General features: G+C 35.0%; 1 protein-coding gene across 1 annotated transcript in view; it reads right to left on the bottom strand.

Annotated features, from left to right (window-relative positions):
* Positions 1 to 20652, bottom strand: part of LKRSDH (lysine ketoglutarate reductase/saccharopine dehydrogenase) — a 363892-nt gene that overhangs the window by 255869 nt on the left and 87371 nt on the right. Inside the window, exon 10 of the mRNA XM_090398943.1 lies at positions 9405 to 9516. Coding sequence (XP_090255069.1) covers positions 9405 to 9516 — 112 coding nt within the window. The remainder of the gene's footprint in view (positions 1 to 9404; positions 9517 to 20652) is intronic.

Below are 20652 nucleotides of genomic sequence, written 5' to 3'. Positions count from 1 at the left end.
GTGAAAAGATTAGCAGCAGTATATCACATAGGTGGAACCATACTCCAGGAGATTGATGAGGTCAGGGATTTGGGAGTGTTGGTGGATAGGGAGTTGAAGTTTAGGGGGCACATTGCAAAAGTGGCTAAAACAGCTCATCAAATCGCTTGGTTACTGAAAAATACTTTAACAAGCAGATCCAAACAAGTTATTGTTCTTCTATATCGAGCCCTGATAAGACCCCATCTAGACTACTGTGCCCAGATATGGGTGCCAAGGTTCCTTCTTGATGGGGAGGAGGTGGAGAGGATCCAGAGACGAGTGACCAAGATGGTGGCAGGTCTGTGGAACCAACCTTATGAGAACAGATTGAAGATTTGTGGGTTGCAAAAATTGGTTAATAGGTGGAAAAGGGGTGACATGATTGAGACATTCAGATTACCGAAGGGTTTCTATAAGATTAATCCAGAAGATATTTTTGAGAATAGGGCTGGTGGTGGGAGGACTAGGGGCCATACATGGAAGCTGGACAAAAATGTGCTTAACAGGGGTGTTAGAGCTAGGTTCTTTACTTGGAGAGTGGTAAATGAGTGGAATAAGCTGCCAGAGTCTGTTGTGGGTGATATGACCGTGAATGAGTTTAAGGCGAGGTATGATAGGTACTGTGTGAAAGACGAATAGTTGTTCTTGACATGATGTTACGGTCTCCCTCGATGAGTCTGTCGACTCCTTGGAGTTGCCTGTAATAAATAATAAAAAAGATGATAAAGAGTTGAGGTGAAAGAGGGCAACCCTGCATTACATCTTTCTCAACTCTGAAATCCTTGGTTTTAATGTTGTTCATTTTAACAAAAGCTTTAGTGTCTCCATAATAATTTGTAATAAAGGTTAAAATATCAGAATCCATTCTTACACTTTTTAAAATGGTTATCAATTTATTTCTATTAACTGAATCAAAGGCTTGCTTGAAATATGGGCATTATATGGGCATTGTATTCCCAATATTTTTCTGCTATATTATTAATAGTGAAGATGTGGTCTATAGTGGATCTATGTGGCCTGAATCCTGCTTGATTTTCTTCTATGATTTTTTCTGTAGGCACCTGTGTTCTCTTTTGAATCATTCAGATAAATAGTTTATAACTATGACTTAAGAGTGTTATGGTCAGTAATTTTCACATATTCTTTTGTCTCCTTTTTTTTTTTTTTTTGAATTGGTATAATAACTCCTGTTTCCCAGTCAATTGGAATTACTCCAGTATAAAGAATTTGGTTAAATAATTTCATTAAGTAGTTAATGGCTTCCTTGCCACCATATTGCCATAGTTTTATAGATATTTCATCTTTGCCCGTAGTGAGAGTTTCATTTGGTTCACTGCATTTATAATTTCTGCTGCAGTTATAGGTGGTGCCTTTTCATATATATCATCTCTTCTGTTATACTTTCCTCTCATGTTCTTTCTGAAATACTGTTTGATAGTAGTCCTTCCAGATTATTTTAATATTTTGTATTGATCCAGTTTCTAGATTGATTTTATCTTTCATTGTTAGTGGTGTTTCTTTATATATCTTAGTTAATTCTTTTGTAATTTTATATACAGTTTTATTGTCATTTCTTTTATTAGCTTCTTCACACAGTTTTGCTTTTTCCTGCAACCATTCATTTTTGGCAGATATGCACATTTTATCAATTTTGTTTTTAAGGTTCTTATAATGTTGTTTATTTTCTTCTGTATTTTTTATATTTGCTGTATAAAACAATGTTCACACCAATTTTAACTTATGAATCTGAGATATAAGTTAGAAATAAAACACTTGATCAAAGATTGGAGACCACAGATGTAAGAGTTTTGAAAAAAATAAGGAAGACCAAGATCTAATGGACATGCCTTAGAAAACTGTTCTTGAAATCTCTAAGGCATCTGACTGATTTTAGCATAAAACTCCTATTAAGTTAGCTCTAATCACATGTTCTGTTTTCAAGCTTATACAATGGTTGGAATATTGTAGGCTGATGATCATGCAATATATAGCCTCTTACATCCAAGTCAATCTTACATACTTGTGGTATAGCCTTGTTTCCACATGTGGGACTCTGACAAGGTGAGTATTGCTACCCTAAATGCATATCTTCCCTAGTTGGAGGAAATATGTGGGTGGTCTCAAAAGTTCTCGGCCTTGACTGTAGATGGTAACACTATCGACATGATTTTTTTTTTCTAACTTGGTACATCTGTCATAAGCATCCATGTGAAACTGCAAGTCATTCTATCAAGTAGTTTGTTTTATACAGCTATCTGAAGCAAAAGTGTTGTCTGTATCCCTTGAAATGGATAAAATTTAGAATTCATTCGAAGTTCATAAAAGTTTATGGGCCCTCTTCACCTATATTTTCAACAATTAAGAAATGGGCTGCTAAGTTTAAACTTAGCAACCCATTTCTTAAAAAGGCTGTACCAGCCTTGAAGATGATCCATGTGAAGGACATCCAAGAAGTGTAACAACACCAGAAATGAATAAAACTGATTTTGATCCAGTGCACGATATAGTATTGGATGACTGGCGAGTCAAAGTGAGTGAAATTGCTGAGACTAAAGGCATTTCAAAAGAAAATGTAGGACATATTTTGCATGAACAACTGCAAATGAAAAAGCTTTGTGCAAGATGGGTGCCACGCTTGCTGAACAATAGATCAATTTATTACTATGGATGAGACTTGGATTCACCATTACACACCAGAATCCAAAACAACAGTCAAAACAGTGGACAGAAGCTGGTTGTTCAGTGCCAAAGAAGACAAAGTCAGTTCCATCAGCAGGAAAGGTCATGGCATTTTGTTTATTAATTATCTTGAAAAGGGTAAAACAGGAAAAATTATTCCAATCTTTTAATCAGACTAGATGAAAAAAATCATGAGAAAAGACCCGATTTGTAGAAGAAAAAAAATCATCTTTCATAAAGACAATGCAGCTGCCCAGAAAGGTTGTTTTGAAAATTAAGGGATCTGCACTATGAATTGTTAGAACATCCACCCTATTCCCCAGATTTGGCTCCATCTGACTTCTATCTCTTCCCAAAACTAAAACTCTTCCTTGTTGGTCAGAGTTTTTCTTCAAATCAAGAGGTGATTGCAGCTATAGAGTAGATATTTATAGAGTAGGTATTTTGCTGATCTTACTGAGAACCACTACAGGGATGGGATAATGGCACTGGAGCATTGCTGGAATCAATGTATTGGTCTTAAGGGAGACATGTTGAAAAATAAAAATAACTTTGAAATTATAAATTCGTTTTTTCATTGTTAGGCTGAGAACGGAAAAAACCCTGCTGTCCACGCCCAAGACCGGCTAACTTGGCTATTGCAGAGAAAGATCCTTAAGCTCCTCACGTCGTAGACGGGAATCGAACCTAGGACACTCCTTCGCCAGGCATATGGTTGCGAAGCGCAAAGCCACTAGGCTAACCACGCGGACCCATATATAAAAAGGGAAATAAAACTGAATGTGAGAATTACAGAGGTATTTCCCTACTGAGTGTTCCTGGCAAGATCTATGCAAGTATACTTGAGAAACGGTTGAGAAGAATTGTGGAAGAAAAGCTTGGTGAAGAACAAGCTGGATTCAGGCCAAATAGAGGCTGTCAGGATCAGATCTTCACTTTACGACAAATAATCGAGAAAGCATGGGAATATAACAAAGATCTGTATTTAAGTTTTGTCGATCTGGAGAAGGCATATGACAAGGTGCCAAGAGAGAAGCTATTCAATACCCTGCAGTTATATGGCGTCAATGGGGCATTATATCAAGCAATACTTAGTCTTTATTTGAGTTGTAAGTCAGCAGTTAGAATTGAAGGAAGTACAGGAAGATGGTTTAATGTTAAATCTGGTGTGAGACAAGGATGTACATTATCCCCTCTGTTATTCGTTATCTATAAGGATCACATTACGAAGGAAAGTGGTATTAAACCTGATATCAAAATTGGAGATGTTAATGTCAGCTCTTTGCTTTATGCGGATGATGCTATACTTCTAAATAAATCTGCTACAAGTCTGCAAGATTCTCTGATTAAATTGAACAGCTGTTGTAATAGATATGGTATGAAGGTCAGCAATAAAAGACAAAGACAATGAAAATAGGCAGAATCATTGAAAACATCAACTGTGTTGTGAATGGAGAACCTGTGGAACAAGTAAAACATTTCAGCTACTTAGGCACAATTTTTACTGAAGATGGTAAATTAAATATAGAAATAGACAACAGAATCAGCAAAGCTGGTATGGTTGGAAGTCAATTGAATAAATTCATATGGAATAAGAGAGAAATTAGTCGGAACACTAAATTAACTGTATCAAGACAGTGTTCAAACCAGTTTTAACTTATGGATCTGAGAGCTGGGTCAGAAGTAAAACACTTGACCAAAGACTAGAGATCGCAGATATGAGAGTCCTGAAAAAGATTATAGGCGTGAACAGATGGCATCAATGGCAATATCATATTAAAAATGAGGTTATTAGGAAAGAACTTGCATTATCAGCATCCAGGAATGCGTTAGCAGAGCTAATCTTAGGTGGTATGATCACTTGAACAGAATGGGAGAGGAAAGATTAGCAAAACAAGTGTTCTCTGCTAGGTTGGCAGGAAAACAACCCAGAGGAAGACCAAGATATAGGTGGATTGATACGGTACAAAGTGCCTTAGACGATAGAAATATAAGATCTGATAATGTTGGAGTCTTGACAAGTAACAGACTGATTTGGAGGAAAATTGTAGATAGGAAGTTAGTAATGATGTAATTTTTTCATGTAGTACTGTTATATCCTGTACACCCCTTGAGGGTACATGGCAGGAATTTGATGATGAATTCCCAATTCTCCTCTATTCTGTTAAAAGATTTGCTGTAGCTATTCAACATTCTTTTATGGCTTAATTATAAACTCACAGAACAAATATTTCCTTCTCTTCATTCATTCCTTATACTGCTACCTTCTAGCTGGAACAGTTTATCATCTTACACAGTTCATAATTCACACTTATATTTTCTTTTCCCTTCTGTTATATCTAGTTTAATGCTGTATCTCAGTCAATATATACATGCTGCAAAATATTTACTGTTTATTTTAATCTTAAGTAACGCAACAATTAGAAAAGGGTAACTATCACACTCAGCTTCTCTGAAGCTCTGAATATACAAAGGCTTGTTGATGTAGAGCCTCTGCTACTAATGGTCCCTCAAAAAGTTAAACAAGTTTGAGCGCAGTTAGTAGTTGGAAGAGGATCAATCGTTCAATGCTGTTGGCACACTCTCCCTCGATGAGTCTTTGGACTCCCTGGAGGTGTCACATAATAATAATATTCTGAATGCAATTTGAATGTCTTTTACTGATTATGATATGGTCTATTTGATTGAATGTATGACCATCAGATATTCATGTTTGTTTGTATATATTCTTCCTCATAAACCTAAGCAATATTTGTTTATTATTAAATTTCTGGATGTGGCCAAATTAATTAATCTTTCTTCATTAATCTTTGTCTCTTCATCTAGGCTTTGGCTTCCAATAACTTTTTTTTATAAATTTCTTCTTTTCCAATTTTTGCATTGAAATTGCCTAATAAAATTATTTTATCCTGCCAGGGAATTTTTTCTAAGATTTTTTTCAAAGAATATCACTTTATATAATACTCCCTTATCTAACATACTCATTATCTTATCATAAAATGCAAATAAATTGCTACAAATCCAAGCTGACTTTCATAAAGAATACCCTAATATAATTAATTTAGTTTAATCCTTTATCCAAGTGTAAGCAAACAAAGTTTGCACCTGAAATATCTTCAGGACTGAGGCAACTCTTGGTAAAGGTGGACCAAGCTCTCATCACTCCTTGTCTTAGTATCTCCCATAATGCAAAGCACATCTCCTGCAGACATGTATAATGCTATGCATTAAGGGAAGGGCCACTACCCAGACCAGTTTCAACCTTTATTGAGGTCTTGTCAGTGGGAACCAGACCCAGAGGTTGTGATACTAAGTCTGGGTCTGGCTTCCACTGATGAGACCTCAATAAAGGTTGAAACCAGTCTGGTAGTGGCCCTTCCCTTAATGCATAGCATTATATATGTCTGCAAGGAGATGTGCTTTGCATTATGGGAGATACTAAGACAAGCAGTGATGAGAGCTTGGTCCACCTTTACCACGAGTTGCCTCAGTTCTGAAGATACTTCAGGTGGAAACTTTGTTTGGTTACACTTGGATAAAGGATTGAACTAAATTTATTATAGTCTAACCAAGTGGAAAGAAACTTCCAACAACTTTCTCTAAATCCTGAATAATTTAATAATAAGGTGAGGCACCTTTTGGCAACTCGTATAGGTAAATATGACTTCTCCATTGCTTCCACCTTAGTATCACCCCCTCTGGATCTGGCTCCCACTGATGAGACCTCAATAAAGGTTGAAACTGGTTTGGGTAGTGGCCCTTCGCTTAATGTATAGCATTATACATGTCCACAAGGAGATGTGCTTTGCATTATGGTTGATACTAAGACAAGGGGTGATGAAAGTTTGGTCCACCTTTACCAAGAGTTGCCTCAGTCCTGAAGATACTTCAGGCACAAGCTTTGTTTGCTTACATTTGGATAAAGGATTAAACTAAATTTATTATAGTCTAACCAAGTGGGGGGAAAAAAACTCTTCTAAAGAATATCCTATCAACCCAGCAACACCTTGACTACAACTGCAGTTGTACAGACTGGTCTATATTGGAATCTTCTGTCCTTGCATATGGAGTGGTACAATTTTGTCTTCTTTTCATTCTTTTGCCTCTTTCTATTCCATTTGGAACCTTACCCATTGCAAGATTTTCATTAAGGTTAAGGAAATAGATAACCGTTGTGCACATTCCTTAAGAATATATGGTGATATACCGTTTATTCATGCCTTATTAACATACAATCCAATCAACACCTGATACACTTCGCTAACTGTTGTGCACATTCCTTAAGAATATATGGTGATATATCATTTATTCATGACTTATTAATATCTAATCCAATCAACACCTGATACACTTCTGATTCTTTCACTTCCAGTTCTTGTAATACCTGCCTCCCTTCTACATACTGCATGGCATCATTTACACCAGTATTATGTACGCTGATAAAGAGCACATTCGATAATTTCACTATATCTTTTGCAACAAACTAACTATGGTAGGTAAGCAGTGCTAACCTACCATAATTATTTTTGTTCTGGCTTCCCATATAGGAGAAGTCCCTTGAATTAACATTAACTTGACCAGCCAATCTTCTCTCATACTGCACCTTTTCTTTCTTCTCCTGCTTGTCACCTTCCTAGCCTGCACTTTATACTCTTCATAGATCTGCTTGCCACCAATTGTCTTGTATCACCTCCATAACATTTTCTTTTCCAACACAGTTTGCTAGATTTTGCTGTTCATCCATTTCACTCATAATCTTTTTACTTGCTTAACCATGGGTATGATGCAGTTATACACTGCATTGCTTGTGTCAGATACCACCTTATGAATTTACATACACTGCCTACATCATTTTTGCACAGCTCATCTACCCAACATTTTGATGCTAGTTAACTACAGTTTCCCATAATCACCCAACTTATACTTCCACATATTTCATTTTTGACAGTAACTTGTTTTACCACTTTCCAAATAAGTACATCATGATCACTCACATCAACTGGCAGCAGTACTTCATTAACTGTCATGAAGTACTGTCAGTACTTCATTAACAACTACATCTTGTGAATTTATCATCCAATCCAAAACACTAAAGCCTCTAGTTGCTTCAGTCACATGCAGTTTAAGATATTTATCCCTCAAAAATTCAAGTATGGTTGTATTTAGTTGCCAACAAGGAGACTGTCATTTTGAGAAATGTTTACCATAAAGTTAATTTGAAGAAATCAGGCTATCTGGTCCACAGAGGTGGGGGGGGGGTGCCATGTAAGGACATTAGCTCTGTTTCAGTTACAATGTGAAATGTTTTCCATAATTATTTAGTTTAGTGCTGTGAGCATGTCACAGTTATAGTGCTCTGAAGATGCTGGGTAGAAAACTCACAAAATATTAATAACTTTAATTAATGTATTTTTTTCTCTCTTCACATTGTTCATACTGTGCAGTGCTATTTCAATGAACATGAAATCATGTATTCAGTCTTAAGTGCTAGTTGAAGTCATTCTAACATTTTGCTTATCAAACATAATCAGAAATTAAACAAACTGTAACCTGCACGTAGGCAGCACAAAATAAAAGGAAAATTAAAACATTCAGATGACAAAATCATTAACCTAAGTATTATAACTCTTGACAGAAGCAGGCTAAAAATAGTTTGGTTCCATAAATATAATTGACAGAGTCAAGTTCTGTACCCTTTTGTATATCTCTTGGAAGCACATCGAATATCAAGAATTAAGTCAAAACATTTCAGAGTGTTGAAATCAAGAGTCCCACTGTAGTGGGAATTTAAACAGTAAATTAGTAATTTTGAATAAATTAATGGCAAGAATTACACAATAATGGAATCAAGTTGCTCATCACTGTATTTCATTTCTGAATGCTTTCGTAAGTTGATAATATTGCAGAGCATATTATCAACTTACTGATAACATAAGCAAAATATAATAGTCAGAAATTACTAGTAAGCACCACTTTCAGAAATCCTGCATCTTGTGCAATAAAAGTAGGCTCAATGCAGAAATTTTCATGCTATACCATATAGCAAACATGAATGTATCAAATTACACAAAAGATCTTCTGAAAAGTAGGCAAGTAAACAGATGGTACTAATGAAAGAATCATTAAAAATGATTCTGTTAGAAACTTGAATGTTACAATTCAGGAACATGTGAACAGAGCTAATCCAAGGTGACTGGTTAGATTAACTCTGCTCACATTGTGCCTTAAACGGAAAACAAAGAGAGAAGTTAGCAAAACAGGTGCTTGATGCATGAATACAGGAAATTATCTAGTGGATGAAAAAGATGGATTAAATACTGCTGATAGTTTCTTACAAAGAAACTATCAGTAGTTTCTTTATGAGACCGAAATATTACATTTGGCAATACTTAACACCTGAAAAATAACAGAATAATGCAGAAGAAAACTGTAAACAAGAAGACATTAATAACGAATTTAATCATGTAGTACTATCAGAGAAACCTGCACCTCCTGAGAGACCAAACATCAGGAGTTTGTGTATGATATTGTGTATTACAATGCTTCAACATTAGATGAAGCACTTAACTTATTAATTTCAACTTTAACTTTTCTGTGCATTAGACACACAGTGAAAAGAAAACATGAATTAAGAAAAAAAAAAAAAAACATATATAATAATCAATTCCTTACTTGCATAATGATTAGAAAATTTAAAAACTTACAATGTCATTCATATAAGGAAATAGCAGGCTTCCAAAAAAGTCTGTAGCTTCCAAAGGCATCTGAGTAGGCATATTGTCAATAGAACAGACAAGTACTCCAGGGCCTGCAAAACTAGAGAATGAAATTATTGGCAGATTTTAAATATATAGGTTTTTATAAAAAAAATTAACAGAATAGAATTATAACAAAAATCTGATTTAAAAAAAAAATAGTCTTTGATTGTATGCACAGTAAACAATCACTGCAAAGGCAAAATTTGAATCAAGTAGCCTAATTTAAGTAAGCTTTGTGCATTAACAGCACTTCAATACAAGCAATCTACATCCCTCCTCTGCCTCTTTTTTTTTTTTCTCTGCCAACTGGATTTGTATTTGGTTTTCAATTTCTTGCTAATTAAACTATACTTTTCTGAATTCATTCTATTTATGCATATTTCATTCTGATCTATTTTTTCTTATTCATGCACTATTTATGAGATGGGGCTGATATTCTTAATCTTTTCATTTCTTATTCTATTAAATATTTATTTTAGTAACTATTTATCTTAGCATTCATTTCACATGTATTTATCTGGTGGATTTCTGATGTTTCTATTTTTGTTTCATATGCATAAGTTAATATTCATCAGACTACAGATTTATACCTCTTATGCCTTTGTTATGATTTATTTTTTCTTATTGTTGAATTTAAGTACCATGATATTTTTGTCTTCAGCAACAGTTTGTTTGCTTCATTATTTATATTTTCACTTTTAAGTTATTCCTAGGTATTTAAATTTTATTACTTGTTCCAATATGTTCCCATTTCATTCCAATTTATATTTTATTGGTTCTTTGGCAATTACCATTATTTCTGATTCTGTATTTATATATCAATATTAAAATATTTGCATATCTTTGGTATTTAAATATTGCCTTTGGATGCCATCTTCATTTCCTGTGAGTTACACACCAACATGTCCTTGCAGTTAGTCTAGTGGCTATGTGCTTCACAACTATATGCCTGGGGAGCATGAGGAGCTTAAGGATCTTTCTCAGACATAGCCAAATTAGCCAGTCTTGGGGGTGGACAGCAAGGTTTTTCTCCCCATTTTATCTGGGGTTTTCCCACCTGCAAGCAGGCAAACCCCCCCCGTGAACACACGTTGATTACAGTCATGAATACTGCCCTCAGGGGGATGCAGCAGGAGTGCCCAACCAGCTGCATTAATTCATCAGTAACCCCCCCCCTCATTAAGGGGGGGTGGGCTCAACCCATCCTAGGATGGATGAGAAGAATAAGATAGGATATATCTATATATCAGAATCAAGTTTAAATTCTTTGCTTTTTATTTCATGGAATTTTGATTTCTTAAATTCTGTTATTTCATCCATAATGGATTTAAAGAACCATCTTGTCTCACGCCTTTTCTTATAGAATTTTCTGCATATTTTAATTTTACAATATTTTATTACACATTCATTTTGTGTACATATATAAATAATCTGATTCTATCAAAGCGTTCTCTAATGTGGCAACAAATTTATGTATCAGTATCTGATCTTCCCTTATTGAATTCTTGTTCATGTCTGTCTTGATTTAAATTCTTATTTCACAATTTTTGTAGACATTTTTAAGGTAGTGCACAATAAATTAATTCTCAATAGTTTTAGAGTTCAGAATTTATTCCATTCTTAAATACTGGTATTGTAACACTGATTCTTCATTCATTAGAGATCTGTCTTGTCTTAAAGACATGGCTAAATGTAGCATGTTTTCAGTTATTTCTTTACCTTTATATTTTATCAGTTTGTTATAAATTTTATCAGTTTCAGCTGATTTATTTCTTTCAATTTTGAAATGATTGATTCTTTTAGATTACAGGTAGTCCTCTGTCTATAACATTTCTGAAATCAGAAGGACAAAAAAAAAATCTAATATTAAAAAAAAAAATGTAAATATGAAACTATGGATACCAGACATGTAACAAAACAGTCAAAACAACCAAGCAATAATGAGAACTAGATAGCTATCTATCATCTGAGTTTATCAGGGATGAGAAGACTGGAGAGGAGAGAAAAAACACTCAGTTTGCTTGTTGGGCCTCACTTTGTTAGTTTTGATTAAAAATTGCAAATTCAATTAATTAAGAGCCGCTATATCCAGTAAGAGAAGTGCAATAACACCAAGTGAATGTGAAAATGTCACATAGATGTATCATGTTGGAAAATAAAATGGAGATAATTGGTGAAATGAAAGATGATCAGACATCTTTTTGTGTGTGTGAGAGAGAGCGAGAGAGAGAGAGAGAGAAAGCAAAAATAACAAATGTCCTCCATCGATTATGAGTACCATAATGAAAAAATTAAGATAATGTAACATACTATGACATTAAGTATAAACAACAAATTACACGATAGCCACAATAGTAATTAATTAAAGGAAATCATTAGCATGTAGAAACAAGCAAATCAAAGAACAGGGATACAAGTATATACAATTGGTTTACCAATTAAAAAACTATTCCTTTCTTTTAAGCTTACACTGTGATCCGAATGCATTTTTGAAAATTATGGAGACAACTACCGTGTTTGAATAAAAACTTTAGTTTAATATAACTAAAATTGTTCCCGCGAGCTAGATATTAATACATCAATCAATAATCTCCCAAACTTTTGGTAGGGAGAGTTCAGGTTAGGCCAATGTAAAAGGACTTTGCAACTTTCTTTGAAAAGGCATTCAGATTTAAAACTGCTTCTATGAAGAAGATGAGCGTCATCTCACCGCATACTGTGTTTAGTGTCAATACTATGCTGTTCCAGACCAGACTTTTGAGATTTCACATATCCAATGTAATACTGATGTTCATTTAATTTTTTCCCCACAGAACAGCCTGTCTGCCCAAAGTGCATCAAATTACATTCATGAGGATCTGGTAAAATGCCAGCTAATGACAGTTTTTCTTTTGCAGATGGTAACAGATGTGAAATTTCGTGATAGGAAAATGTGGGAATAAGGTGGTACTTCTTCAAAATTCTACCAAGAGGCTTCTCACTATCAAAACTTTAATGGAATAAAGTTTTGATAGTGAGAAGTTTTTGTTGTAAGCTTGAGGGAGAGGAGCATACATTAATGTGCTCTATTAAATAAAGACTTGTTTTTCAGCTGAAAAAACAAGATCTATAGACAAGTTGAAGGCACCCTCCTGGATAGCACTCTGTCTCTAGTTTCAGCAAACTGTTTTTTGAAACATCTGGAAGATACCTTGTTCTCATCCATTCATCCACAATCCACTCTTGGGTTTCATTACGTCAATGATGTTTTTGCTGTTTGACCTCATTCTAAAATTGAACTTGCTATATTCCCACCACAGATCAATAGCTTTTATCCACACATCCAATTCACCATGAAAGAAAAAAATGTTGGGATAGCTTACCATTCTTGGACATCCTTCTCACTCGCATAGTCTCTAGTATTTTGTCAACCAGTGTTTATCAAAAACTTACCTTTATTGGCAGATACATTCATCAAAAGTCTGCTCATCACACTCCTCAAAAAATTGATGTTATTTAGTCTTTAATTAACAGAGCACAATGTATGCTCCTCTCCCTCAAGCTTACAACAAAATTTTTCAAAACTTTAATGGAATTAAATGATTACAACTCTCATCAAATCTGGCAGATAATTGATTCTTAAATTCCAATACTTAAGAATTCTTCAACAGACCAAAGGATTCCATATTTCTGGTATCTCTGAACCTAATGGTACAATTTTGAAAAAGTATCATTTATTCCCACATATTTTCTTATCAACAAAATTTTTCATCGTTACCATCTACAAAAGACATACTGTCACCTCTATTGTTAGTTGGTGTTTACCATATTCCTTGTGAATGTAATTTGACATACTTTGGGCACACAGACCATTCTGTATAAAGAAAAAAAGAATTAATGAACATCAGTATTACATTTAATATATGAAACCTCAAAAGTCTAGTCTGACACAGCACAGTAATGACATTAAACACAGTATCTAGCAGGATGAAGCTAGTCTTCCCCATAGAAGCAGTTTTAAATATGAATTCCTTTTCAAAGAAAGTTTTGAAGCCCTTTTACATCAGCCTAACCTCAATTGGAATGATTGTCTCTCTCTCCCCCCCCAAAAGTTTGGTAGATTCTCATTTTATGTAAACATGAAAAATAATTTTAATATTATTTATTAATACATTAATATCTAGCTTGCAGCACTAGTTTTTAACTGGTAAATTGACTGTTGTATGTTCTTCCTGTTCTTTGATTTGCTTGTTTCTATGCTGATGATGTACTGTTATTTTCAGTAAAATATCTGTACTTTCATTAAAATTAATTACTATGGTTATTGTGTAATTTGTTATTTATAGTTATACCACTTCTCTTCTTTGTGCCAGTCTCATGTCTAAAGACTCATGACCCTAGCCAAAATGCTTGTCTTTTGTTGCAGCAGTGGCCAATTTCAAAATAAGTCCAGGGATCATTTTAATCTGGTCCGACCATCTTGGTCTTGGGTGTCCTCTTTGGCTTTGTCCTTCCACTTGGCCCTGTATGATGTTTTCCAGGTTGTCATTTTCACATCCTCAAATATGACCAAAATATTTGAGAATTCTTTCATTTACAATGTCACAATTTCGCCTTTCATCATTCAGGAGACTCTCAACATCCTTTTTCAGCACACATCTTGTAGGTATTTATCTTGTCCATATCTTTCTTGCTGAGTGTCCAAGATTCAGTACAATAAATGAAAATTGAAAAAACAAAGCTATCGACCAATCTTGATTAACTGGTGATTGAAATGCTTGTCTTCTGCAACTGCACTATTGCTGACCTCACCATGGCAATTTTTTTAAAATTTCTGGGTTTGACATCTACTCTTGGTGCTTATTAGAACTCCAAGGTAAATGAATGGAGTGCTTAAGGATCAAAGCTGTATAACTGAGAGGAGACCTCCACATAGCCTTTAAAGGAATGCGGAGTAACGACCAGGGCTTCTAAGTAATATCCAATCCTCACCTTCTCGTGGTGCACCCTGTTGGGTATCTACTTGGATACCGAATGGACGAGGATGGGCTGGCAATTTGGGATTTAGCCGACCAAATTGTATTCTTATTGGTTAAACCAAAATATAGAATGACGGTACAACATGACAAAATTTCATGCCGGCTGGGGCGTCGCCGGTTAAACAAGGTCCCCCGTTGTTTTTGCAAGGGAACCAGGGCGAACAGCGAAAAGTCAGCTATTGGAACAAATCTGAAAATAAACCCCAACTCAACATCACCAGAGTTAAAGATCGGTACTATCAACGTAAGAAGCCTGAATGGCAAAGAAATGGAGCTGAATGGAGGTGAGATCTTTCTGAGCAATAAATACAAAATGTTATATTCAGGCAATGACAATCAAGGAAAAGAAGGAGTAGCCATAGTATTCAACACAAAATACGAGGCTAATCTTCTTGAATGGCATTCAGTCTCAAGTAGAGTAGAGTAATGTGGGCAAATATATGAGAATGGGGAACTGGACAATGAGACTTATTTGTGCCTATGGTACCACAGAAGGTTCTACTAAAGTAGAAGTGGAGGAATTTTTTGAGGCTTTAGAAAAAGCAAATGACACAATGAAAAAGGAAAAGTTGGTCCTTGTTGGGGATCTAAATAGCAGAGTAGGAAATGATCATGGAGAGAAGAGGCAAGGAATACGAAAAGTCTCATTGACTATGTTATTGTTGATAGTGATGTTTTCTCCCTGATGCAAGACACCAGAGTGTACAGAGGATTTGAAATTGGAAGTGATCACTATTTAGTCTTCAGCAGGATAAAATTGAATTTCATATTGAAAAGAATAACATGTAAGAAAGTTTTAAATCGAATAAAAGTTGAGCAGCTCTCAGATGTGAACTATAGACTAAAATACACAAATATTATTTAAGAAAAAATGAAAGAGTTTGAGAACAGGAATCAAACCTTGGAGATTCAGTGGCAAACTCTGTAGAAAACTTTGATTGATTCTGCCAGAGAGGCATGTAGTGAGGTTGTCTGCAAGGATAAAAAAAATCAGAACTCCCTGATGGACACAGGAAGTTAAAGAGGCAGTGAAGGAAAAGAAGAAAGCATATCAAAAGTTCCTGTCAAATAAGTCAGCTTATGCTCTTAGAGAATACAGAGACAAATGTAAGAAAGCTAAACACTGTGTAAAACTAGCTAAACAAAAGTCATGAGAGGACTTTGATAAGAACATAGAAAATAAATATCAAAAAGGTCAAGATATTCTGGAGGTTGTTGAAGAAGCTTAGGAATGTTGGAAAGAGTGCTGTAAAAGGAATTAGAGATGATAAAGGGGACATGAAAACAGGAGAAAAAGATATAATTGAAGTATGGAGTAATTACTTTGAAAAACTGCTAAATGAAACAAGCAGTGATGACAGCACAGTGGTAAAAAACACTGACCAGGCATGCAGTCAGGAATACATATCCATACTTGAAGTAGAAAAAGCCATCAAAGGCTTAAAATGTGGAAAGGCAGCAGGAGTAGATATTTGACCAGAAATGCTGAAGTATGGTGGTATAAGAGTCTTACGGTGGCTGCACTGCATAGTTCAGAAAGCCTGGACAGAGGGACGAATTCACAATGATTGGAGTAGAGCTCTCATAGTACCCATATATAAAAAGGGAAATAAAACTGAATGTGAGAATTACAGAGGTATTTCCCTACTGAGTGTTCTTCGCAAGATCTATGCAAGTATATTTGAGAAACGGTTGAGAAGAATCGTGGAAGAAAAGTTTGGTGAAGAACGAGATGGATTCAGGCCAAATAGAGGTTGTCAGGATCAGATCTTCACTTTACGACAAATAGTCGAGAAAGCATGGAAATATAACAAAGATCTGTATTTAAGTTTTGTCGATCTGGAAAAGGCATATGACAAGGTGCCAAGAGAGAAGCTATTCAATATGCTACAGTTATATGGTGTCAATGGGGCATTATATCAAGCAATATTTAGTCTTTATTTGAGTTGTAAGTCAGTAGTTAGAATTGAAGGAAGTACAGGGAGATGGTTCAATGTTAAATCTGGTGTGAGACAAGGATGTACATTATCCCCTCTGTTATTCATTATCTATATGGATCACATTATGAAGGAAAGTGGTATTAAACATGATATCAAAATTGGAGATATTAATGTCAGCGCTTTGCTTTGTGCTGATGATGTTATACTTCTAAATAAATCCGCTACAAGTCTGCAAGATTCTCTGATTAAATTGAACAACTGTTGTAATAGATATGGTATGAAGGTCAGCAATAAAAAGTCAAAGACAATGAAAATAGGCAGAATCATTGAAAATGTCAGCTGCGTTGTGAATGGAGAACCTGTGGAACAAGTAAAACATTTTGGCTACTTAGGCACAATTTTTTAGTGAAGATGGTAAATTCAATATAGAAATAGACATGGAATAAGAGAGAAATTAGTCGGAACACTAAATTAGCTGTATACAAGACAGTGCTCAAACCAGTTTTAACTTATGGATCTGAGAGCTGGGTCAGAAGTAAAACACTTGACCAAAGACTAGAGACCGCAGATATGAGAGTCCAGAGAAAGATTATAGGCATGAACAGATGGCATCAATGGCAATATCATATTAAAAACGAGGATATTAGGAAAGAACTTGACATTGTCAGCATCCATGAATGCGTTAGCAGAGCTAATCTCACGTGGTATGGTCACTTAAACAGAATGGGCAAAGAAAGATTAGCAAAACAAGTATTCTCTGCCAGGTTGGCAGGAAAATGACCCAGAGGAAGACCAAGATATAGGTGGATTGATACAGTACAAAGTGCCTTAGACAATAGAAATATAAGATCTGATAATGTTGGAGTCTTGACAAGTAACAGACTGATTTGGAAAAAAATTGTAGATAGGAAGTTAGTAATGATGTAATTTTTTTCATGTAGTACTATCATATCTTGTACACCTCTTGAGGGTACATGGCAGGAATTTGATGATGAGTTAACTGAATTCATCCACCTTCTCGTAGTCTATGTCTTGGGCAAAACTGTCATTTTCATCTATGCCCATGTATTTTGTTTCATCACGATTAATTCTTAAACCATATTCCAGGCTTTCCTATTCAATTCTTTTAATAAGGGACTCCAGTTCTCCTTTGCTGTTGGCAATAAGAATGGCTTTGTCAGCATACCTAAGATTATTTATCTTCTTGCAGCTGCTGAGTAATTACTACCAAGTCCATTAAGTGCCTTTCTCATAATGTATTCTCTGTAAAGATTGTACAGATCAAGGGAGAATATGCATACTTGTCTCACACCTTTCTCGACGTTGAACTACTGAGATGTTTTTCTATCCATCTTCACAGCAACCTGATTCCTCTTGTAGAGTTGTTTTAAAAAGATGTGTAAAGTGTTCTAGGATGCCCATTTTACTTGGTAATTTTCCACAGGTCCTCCCACCTGACACAGTCAAATGCTTTAGCATAATCAATAAAGCATATATACAAGGAAATATTAAATTCTTGAGCCTTTTCAGCCTTCAAGTGCCATAGATTAGAAATTTGATCTCTGGTTCCATGTCCTTTTCTAAAAACTGCCTATTCTGCAGGACACTGATGCTGCATATTGTCTTTCTTTAATAATATAGAGAAGAATTTTGCTTGCATGTGAGATCAAGGTTATAGTTCTATAATTATTGCATGTTATGCCACAGTTAGTAGCTTAAAAGATTATGATATTATGTTCTAATGCAAATGAATTAGAACAGAAATAAGCATTTAGAAAAATTAAAGAAATTCTCATTGAGTAGATGCTTTAAAACATTTCACTGACTCAAGCCATTATTATTGATAAGGCAAAGTCAATTTGGAAGATCTTAAACAAAAATGAGGTGGAGAAAAAAAAAATGTTGCAAATTTTCACTTTAAGACAAATAGTGGAGAAGTGATGAAATAGCCTGGAAAAGGCACATGAAAAGTGTCAAAAGAAAAGGTTTCAAAATTATACAGTTATACAGTGCAAATAGGATATATCAAGCAGTCTATATTTATTCTGTAAATCAGCAGTTAGAATTGATGGAGGTATGGGAAGTTGGCTTGATCATAAAGAGTACATTTGCTAAATGGTGTCTTGTCCAATTTTAAGGCAACACTGCCTCCAATTGGGTGAAAGTAAGGTCTTAGCTCGGGAGATTGTAAAACATATTCTATCAAGAAGGGGTATTTGTGGAACTACAAGGCAAGTAATTATGACATGCTTAGGAATAATCTTAAATCTGTACCATGGCATAACTGTAGGGTAAGGATGTTAATAGTGCATAGGATATAGTTAAGGTCATCTAGAGGAAGCAGTATTAAATTGTATACCTAGGGGAAGAAGGGTTAATCGAGTAGAAATTAGATAGATGAATATTATCATTAAACATGAGCTGCAGAAGAAGAAAATGCTGTGGATGGTAAATAAAGAGAAAGGTGACCAGCATGGCAAGGAAGGCAAAATCAGATTATGAGAAGAATTTAGCCATGCAAGTCAAAGGAAATTCCAAAGAGTTCTTTCATTAAGTGAAAAGTAAGAGGAAGAATAACCATGGAAGATTAACCTTAATAATTAGTAATGATGTAATTTTTTCATGTAGTACTGTCATATCCTGTACACCCCTTGAGGGTACATAGCAGGAATTTGATGATGATGATGATGATTAACCTTAATGAGTGATGATGTTCACAAGGAGACAGAAGCAGATAAAATAGCTGATTTACTGAGTGACCAGTTTGCAAGCATATTTCTTTCTAGTGAGGTTACTCATCTTCTGCAGAACACTGGTGTTCTGCGGAAGATGAGTAAGTGTTCAGCGAGAAGTTCTCCTGGAATTTGTCTTAGTTTTCTAAGCATTTTTCATGAATAAATATTTTATAGTGGAAATATTCCGAGGAGAATAATATTCGTGAATATGTTGAAAAGCTCAGACCCAGAACGCCTAATAATATCTGTGTAGCAAATGTTAGTGACCAAGCTGTGTATTTTTAAACGTGCAAGTATTCATGAATTATCGTTAATTTTCACACATCGAAACCGTTCAACAATTGGGAAAGAGAATACCACTGTTTATACCAATTACAAAAATTGTCTGCAAGCCAATTACAACAATGGGCAGCGTATCCTCTGTTCTCAAAACTGAAAGAAATAACATCTATTGCAAATGTTAGTGACCAATCAGCAAGGAAGTATAAAAAACATTTTCCACTAAAACTGAAGATCAAGTATCCACTTCTCAAATCTAGTAATACTGAATACTTTCTTTGCAAGTTCGTATTGTAGGGTGAAAGTTTCGAAACTGTAGTGCTGTGATTTTTTTTAAAAGTAATAGGCTTGCAGATTTAAATTTTAATATGAATAAGAGATAAGGGACTTTGTTTAATTAAGAAATCTCTTATTGAAGGTGTTTGTGATGCAACGGATAGCGAGTCATCCACCACCAGCCTACAAAGTGATCTCCAGGATGTACAAAAGGAGGGAAAAACTACCAGCACACAGGAGAAATAGTCTGCATTCACTCGTACATACTTATATTATAAATTTTTGGTGATCAGAATAGGATATGTCAATGAAAATCAGCACAAATTAATTTAATGATGTTTATGTTTAATTGATGTTTAATTAATGATCAATTAATAATTAATAATTAATTAAATGAGCTAAATTAGCAATTATTAATTAATGCATTACAAAATAACCAAGGTGTTCTGTGAAAATTTCAGGATTTGTGAAGTGTTTCGTAGGAAAAGTTTGGGAAATGTTGGGATAAGGGAAGTCTGAGACTACAGTAGCAAATTATAGACCAAGCAGTATCTCAGGTGTGGTGGTAAAAATACTCGAAAAATTTATAAAAAAGAGAATTCAAGAATGGGTTGATAAAAATATGATATTGTATGAGAGTCAACATGGATACGGGAAGGGTCGGTCATGCCTTAGTAATTTACTAACTTTTTATAATAGAGTAACAGCTGAGTTGGATAAAGGAAATGACTACACGATAATTTTGCAAAGGCATCTGACAGAATATCACACGGAACTCAGTTATACAAATTAGAGCAAACGGGGATGGATATGACACAGTTAAGTGGATAAGAGGGTGGCTGCTGGACAGATATCAAAAAGTGGTATATGAAGGAGCAGAATCGAAGCACAAAGAGATGGTGTGCCACAAGGTTCGGTGCTGGGACCATTGCTGTTTGTTTTGTAC

Source organism: Typopeltis vanoorti, chromosome 1, assembly GCF_054136105.1.
Source record: "Typopeltis vanoorti isolate ZY-2024b chromosome 1, IOZ_Tvanoo_1.0, whole genome shotgun sequence".
Classification (NCBI taxonomy): domain Eukaryota; kingdom Metazoa; phylum Arthropoda; class Arachnida; order Uropygi; family Thelyphonidae; genus Typopeltis; species Typopeltis vanoorti.
The sequence above is the reverse complement of the archived record's forward strand: the minus strand, read 5'-3'. Positions and strand labels throughout refer to the sequence as shown.